The sequence below is a fragment of the Salmo trutta genome, chromosome 5 (genome assembly GCF_901001165.1).
Source record: "Salmo trutta chromosome 5, fSalTru1.1, whole genome shotgun sequence".
NCBI lineage: Eukaryota > Metazoa > Chordata > Actinopteri > Salmoniformes > Salmonidae > Salmo > Salmo trutta.
This window is the reverse complement of record NC_042961.1, coordinates 61700237-61707657: the sequence shown is the minus strand read 5'-3', so window position 1 is coordinate 61707657 and position 7421 is coordinate 61700237. Positions and strand designations below refer to the sequence as shown.

Genomic DNA, 7421 nt, shown 5'->3' with positions numbered 1-7421 from the left:
ATTCACGTCATGCTTTGGAACTGGTAATTACGACTAGGAAACTCGGGTATGATCTCTGGATCCCGATCTTTCCCACATGCTGAACACTGACGTCACGCACCACTGAAAATGGCAACAAACATGGTGGCGATTTCATCTGTCAATGGTGAGAATGGTTCTTGCTTTCCTTCCGAGCACGTGAACGCTCCAAGTCGTTCCTCCGAAGTAGACAAGTTATTCCTCCGTTCCTTATTCATTACAGGGACACTGGAACCAACATGGTCAACTATGGTTCTCAGTTGCATAGAAAGGCCTGTATAATAGGGAAACTGGCAAACCAGTAGGCCTCATCTATCCACCTTATTCCTCATTCGATATAGGGACACTGGTAACCAACATGGCTGACCAGCAGAGATTACAAAACACAGTTTCTCCCCTTCAATCCCTAAACACAAGGCTTCATCCCAAATGGCACCCTATTCTCTAACGGTCTGGTCTCAAAGTAGTGGACTCAATAGGGGGAAAAAAGGGTGCCATTTGAGACACACCCTAAACCATTGTTATATCCATCCCACCAGGCCCGGTGCTGATGTGTCTGAAACCTGGCACTAACATAGCCAACCCCTACCCAGAGACCCTACCCAGGAGGGGGCTGAGCAGCTTCCAGAGTGGGGGACCAGGAGAGACTGGATCCACGGAGCAGGCCTTCCTCCAGGAGCAGCTAGCCTACCAGGACGCCAAGTACCCTAGGGAAGTGGCTGATCTGTCGGGCTGGCAGCCAGACGAGACCCAGGCTCCGGGTTGGGCCTACACTCCCCACTGTTGTGAGCCCTCAGAGTGCCCTCCACCCAGGACAGAGAGTGAGGTGAGTGGGATAAGCTGTCATAGGCTACACATGAAGGCCTATGGCCAGTTTTGTAGAGTCTTAAGAAAAAACTCAAAATTTGATTTTGCTCTGGTTCAGAGGTGTTTCGGAGTTTGTTTCGGAGTTTGTTTTGGAGTGTTTCGAGAGTGTTTCAGAGTTTGTTTCGGAGTATGTTTCTGTGTATGTTTCTGTGTGTTACAGCTCCTACAGGCATTCTACAGACAACAAGAGGAGATCAGGGGACTGAGAGACCAGCTCAACCAGAAAACGGTCAGTGAGTAAACACTGAGTGTACAAATCATTAAGAACACCTTCCTAATATTGAGTTGCACCCCCTTTTCCCCTCAGAACAGCCTCAGTTGGTCAGGTCATGGACTCTACAAGGTGTCGAAAGCGTTCCACAGGAATGCTGGCCCACGTCGACTACAATGCTTCCCACAGTTGTGTCAAGTTGGCTGGATGTCCTTTGGGTGGTGGACCGTTCTTGATACACAAGGGGAAATTGTTGAGCGTGAAAAACCCAGCGGCATTGCAGTTCTTGACACAAACTGGTGCGCCTGGCACCTACTACTATACCCCGTTTAAAGGGACTTAATAAATATTTTGTTTTGCCCATTCACCCTCTGAATGGCACACATACACAATCCATGTCTCAATTGTCTCAAGGCTTAAAAATCCTTCTTTAACGTGTCTCCTCCCCTTCATCTACACTGATATAATAGGGAAACTGGCTTTAACAAGTGACATCAATAAGGGATCATAGCTTTCACCTGGATTCACCTGGTCAGTCTATGTCATGGAAAGAGCAGTTGTTCTTAATGTTTTGCACACTCTCTCTGTGTGTGTGTGTGTGTGTGTGTGTGTGTGTGTGTGTGTGTGTGTGTGTGTGTGTGTGTGTGTGTGTGTGTGTGTGTGTGTGTGTGTGTGTGTGTGTGGTGTGTGTGTGTGTGTGTGTGTGTGTGTGTGTGTGTGTGTGTGTGTGTGGTGTCTGATTTGTGTATCTGGTCTGATTTGTGTGCTGTGTGTATCTGGTCTGGTGTGTTTATCTGGTCTAATTTGTGTGCTGTGTGTGTCTGGTGTGTGTATCTGGTCTGCTGTGTTTATCTGGTCTAATTTGTGTGCTGTGTGTGTCTGGTGTGTGTATCTGGTCTGCTGTGTTTATCTGGTCTGATTTGTGTGCTGTGTATTATCTGGTCTGGTGTGTGTATCTGGTCTGGTGTGGATGATATCAGGGGATAACCTTTGATCACTGTGTGGTTTTGTGTAGGTCCAGATCACACAGCTGGAACTGGAGATAAAGAACACCAGAAATAACATGAGAGCCACCTTCTGAATGATTCAACCAATCACATTAGAAGAGCCTTTTGAATCAACCAATCACGTGGGAGCAGCTTTTGGAATCAACCAATCACATGAGACCCACCTTCTGAATGATTCAATCAATCACATTAGAAGAGACTTCTGAATCAACCAATCACGTGGTAGCAGCTTTTGGAATCAACCAATCACATGAGAGCCACCTTCTGATTCAACCAATTTTTGTATTTTGTATTTATTAAGGATCCCCATTAGTTCCTACCAAGGCAGCAGCTACTCTTCATGGGGTTCAGCAAAATTAAGGCAGTTATATACAATTAAAAACATTACAATACATTGTGTGCCCTCCGTGTACGTTTAAGGGCCAGCCGTGCTATATTTTTCATCTTCGTGGCACCTGACCACACGACTGAACAGTAGTCCAGGTGCGACAAAACTTGGGCCTGTAGGACCTGCCTTGTTGATAGTGTTGTTAAGAAGGAAGAGAAGCACTTTATTATGGACAGACTTCTCCCCATCTTGGCTACTGTTGTAGCAATATGTTTTCACCATGACAATTTACAATCCAGTGTTACTTCAAGCAGTTTAGTCTCCTCAACTTGCTCAGTTTACATGTTATTCATGACAAGATTTAGTTTAGGGTTTAGTGAATGACTTGTCACAAATACAATGCAGTTTTTTTGTATATTTAGGACTAAATTATTTTTTTGCCTCCCATTCTGAAACTGACTGCAGATCTTTGTTAAGTGTTCCAGTAATTTCACTTGCTGTGGTAGCTTACATGTATAGTATTGAGTCATCAGCACACATAGACACACTGGCTTTACTCAGAGCCAGTGGCATGTCGTTAGTAAAGATTGAAAAAAGTGAGGGGCCTAGACAGCTGCCCTGGGGAATTCCTGACTCTAGCTGGATTATGTTGGAGATGCTTCCATTAAAGAACACCCTCTGTGTTCTGTTAGACAGGTAACTCTTTATCCACATTATAGCAGGGGGTGTAAAGGCATAACACAAGTTTTTCCAGTAGCAGACTATGATCGATAATGTCAAAAGCTGCACTGAAGTCTAACAAAACAGCCCCCACAATCAATTTTTATCATCAATTTCTCTCAGCCAATCATCAGTCATTTGTGTAAGTGTTGTGCTTGTTGAGTGTCCTTCCCTATAAGCGTACTGAAATTCTCTTGTTAATTTTGTTTACTGTGAAATAGCATTGTATCTGGTCAAACACAATTTTTTCCAAAAGTTTACTAATGGTTGGTAACAGGCTGATTGGTTGGCTGTTTGAGACAGTAAAGGGTGCTTTACTATTCTGGGTAGTGGAATGACTTTTGCTTCCCTCCAGGGCCTGAGGGCACACACTTTCCTGTAGGCTTACATTGAAGAGATGACGAATAGGAGTGGCAATATCGTCTGCTATAGTCCTCAGTCATTTTCCATCCAAGTTGTCAGACCAAGGTGTCTTGTCATTGTTGTTAGACAACAACAAAAAATGTCACCTCTTCCACACTCAATTTACGGAATTCAAAATTACATTTGCTTTTCTTTCAGAATTTGTTGTTGGCACTTCATGCCTAAGTATGCTAATCTTGCCAATTAAAATAATGATTGAAGTAGTTGGAAATATCAATGGGTTTTGTGATGAAAAAGACATCTGATTCAGTGAATGATGGAGCTGAGCCTTCTTGCCCAAAACGTTACTTAAGTTATCATTCTTTATATAATAATTTTTTTATATAGTACAGTTTTTCTTATTTTTGTTAAGTTTTAGTCACGATTTCTCAATTTACAGTACGTTTGGCCAATCGGCTGTGCAGCCAGACTTATTTGCCATTCCTTTTGCCTCATCCCTCTCAATCATAAAATTGTTCAATTCTTATTAGTAACTGGGATATGTAGTTTCATAAATGTGTAAAGTGCAGTGTCTGGTTGCTCCTCATTACACACCACACACCAACAGATATTATGTACGTCTTCAACATAGGAATCATTACAAAACATGTTGTATGACCTCTTATACACTATATTAGGTACAGCCTTTGGAACTTTGGTTTTATAGATGTGGCCACTATATTGTGATCAATACATCTTATGGATTTGGATACTGCTTTAGAGCAGATTTCTGCAGCATTAGTAAAGATCAATCCATGTGGATTATTTCATTCCTGTGCTGTTTGTAAATAACCTGAACCAGGTTGCAGGCACTGGTTAACAGTTTGAAGCTTTTTCTTGAGTGATGAAAGCCAGTAAAAATGTAAGTCACCCAGAAAATACACCTCTCTGTTGATATCACATACATTACCAAGCATTTCACACATATTATCCAGATACTGACTGTTAGCACTTGGTGGTCTATAGCAGCTTCCCACCAGAATGGGCTTTAGGTGAGGCAGATGAACCTGTAGCCATATTATTTCAACGGCATTTGACATGAGATCCTCTCTAATCTTTACAGGAATGTGACTCATAAACAGAAACATAAAATGAACATAAAACTTTAACACCTCCGCTATTGGCATTCCTGTCTCTCTTCTGAAGATGGGGAAGCCATGTATCGCTACCACTGTATCAAAGGTATTATCTGAGTTTTCAGAGATAGTATATGAATGTTATCTGTTATTAGCAAGTTATCCATTTCATGAACCTATGTGGACTATTTTTAATTTTTTTTGCACTTTTATGGGATTCTTGCTTTTATGGGAGGCTTATCAGAGATAGACGTGATATTTATGTTTGTGCCGATAGTACAGGGTGAGCTGCACACAGTGAGTCTTCCTACTAGGGCACACCGCCTCAGTGATAGCAGTATAACTCCAGTTCATAAGCTCATGATTACTGCATACACTAGCTGTAGGATCAACAGAAGTACTCAGGAGAGTTAGAGAGACAATGTACATTTGCAGCAGGACTACGACAACTCAGCGACACAATGGTAGGGATTATCTGAGCAGGGTTTGGCTAACTGATAAATCATTGTCTCAACGCAGCCTTAACGTGAGCAGACTGGGTCAAGGAGCCAAGATGATTTGGATGGACATTCCTGTCGAATGTCTTGTTTCCAAAAGGTGTAAAAGTTATGCCAACAGAACTCCCACAAGAAGTTATCAACCCAAACACCCTACACCCTCACAAAAATAAGTTATTGATCCAAAGAAATGCAGATTAGCCCATGTCACATCTTAAAGATCTTTTTCAAATTAAAATCAGTTTTCTTCATGCTACAGCTCAATAGAAACTGTTTTTATTAAATAAAAAAATTGATTGACAATAAAAGAGAAGGGTTGGGGATGACATCTGATTATTTAATATTCTACAGTCAAAACAGCCTTGGTTGGTTGTTGGCTGGTCAGAGAGAACAGTATTTCTCTGTGTTCAGGGAACAGTATTTCTCTAGCTGTGTTCAGGGAACAGTATTTCTCTAGCTGTGTTCAGGGAACAGTATTTCTCTAGCTGTGGTCAGGGAACAGTATTTCTCTAGCTGTGGTCAGGGAACAGTATTTCTCTAGCTGTGGTCAGGGAACAGTATTTCTCTCGCTGTGTTCAGGGAACAGTATTTCTCTCGCTGTGGTCTGGGAACAGTATTTCTCTAGCTGTGGTCAGGGAACAGTATTTCTCTAGCTGTGTTCAGGGAACAGTATTTCTCTCGCTGTGTTCAGGGAACAGTATTTCTCTGTGTTCAGGGAACAGTATTTCTCTGTGTTCAGGGAACAGTATTTCTCTGTGTTCAGGGAACAGTATTTCTCTGTGTTCAGGGAACAGTATTTCTCTAGCTGTGTTCAGGGAACAGTATTTCTCTAGCTGTGTTCAGGGAACAGTATTTCTCTAGCTGTGTTCAGGGAACAGTATTTCTCTAGCTGTGTTCAGGGAACAGTATTTCTCTCGCTGTGTTCAGGGAACAGTATTTCTCTGTGTTCTGGGAATAGTATTTCTCTAGCTGTGTTCAGGGAACAGTATTTCTCTAGCTGTGGTCTGGGAACAGTATTTCTCTAGCTGTGTTCGGGGAACAGTATTTCTCTCGCTGTGGTCAGGGAACAGTATTTCTCTCGCTGTGTTCAGGGAACAGTATTTCTCTCGCTGTGGTCAGGGAACAGTATTTCTCTCGCTGTGTTCAGGGAACAGTATTTCTCTGTGGTCAGGGAACAGTATTTCTCTCGCTGTGGTCAGGGAACAGTATTTCTCTCGCTGTGTTCAGGGAACAGTATTTCTCTGTGGTCAGGGAACAGTATTTCTCTCGCTGTGTTCAGGGAACAGTATTTCTCTGTGTTCAGGGAATAGTATTTCTCTAGCTGTGTTCAGGGAACAGTATTTCTCTCGCTGTGTTCAGGGAACAGTATTTCTCTCGCTGTGGTCAGGGAACAGTATTTCTCTCGCTGTGTTCAGGGAACAGTATTTCTCTCGCTGTGTTCAGGGAACAGTATTTCTCTCGCTGTGGTCAGGGAACAGTATTTCTCTCGCTGTGTTCAGGGAACAGTATTTCTCTCGCTGTGGTCAGGGAACAGTATTTCTCTCGCTGTGTTCAGGGAACAGTATTTCTCTAGCTGTGGTCCGTGGGAACAGTATTTCTCTAGCTGTGGTCCGTGGGAACAGTATTTCTCTAGCTGTGTTCAGGGAACAGTATTTCTCTCGCTGTGGTCCGTGGGAACAGTATTTCTCTAGCTGTGGTCCGTGGGATGAGGCTGGCTGGTCCTGGGTTTGGTAACTATAATCAGTTCTACAGTGAGTTTAAAACGTAGTGGTTCTCAAACCTTTCCTCTGGGATCCCCAGCTGTTTCACCACGTTGTTGTAGCCCTGAACCAGCTGACCTTATTCACTTGGCCCGAGTTCCCTTGCTCAGACATTGCAAGCATCCACCAATGGCCTCGTGCCACGGCAGACTGTGCAGTCGGCACCAGATTGCTAGAGACAGGCTGTTAGTTCAGCAACAAAACCAAACGCATGTGCAACTATGGTGCAAAACAGAAAGTTGGCAAATATATTGGCACAATGAGCACTTCTCTCAAATACTTAAGTTGGTTAGCTAGTGAATTTTAACCATACTAGCATTGACATGAAATAACTCTAAACAAGGCATGGTAACAAGATGAAATGAGTCACGATTCCCCCCCCCCACGTGGCAGCTTGTCAGCCATCTGGCCAACCAGCATCACAAGTACTCATGGACTTCTGCCACATTGAAGCTTGCCTATATTTCCTGACGCTTTCATCTAACATATGCGGTTAGCTGATACGTAAAAATTTCCGATTGAGCTGCCGTGAACT

At 43.1% G+C, this 7421-nt stretch overlaps 1 protein-coding gene across 1 annotated transcript in view; it reads left to right on the top strand.

The window, feature by feature from the left end:
- The window catches only part of LOC115194721 (coronin-2A-like), a 21063-nt gene extending 18625 nt beyond the window's left edge, over positions 1-2438 (top strand). The window contains exons 11-13 of the mRNA XM_029754623.1: positions 558-844; positions 1046-1114; positions 2112-2438. Coding sequence (XP_029610483.1) covers positions 558-844; positions 1046-1114; positions 2112-2177 — 422 coding nt within the window. The 3' untranslated portion in view covers positions 2178-2438. The remainder of the gene's footprint in view (positions 1-557; positions 845-1045; positions 1115-2111) is intronic.
- Positions 2439-7421: the final 4983 nt, after the last annotated feature.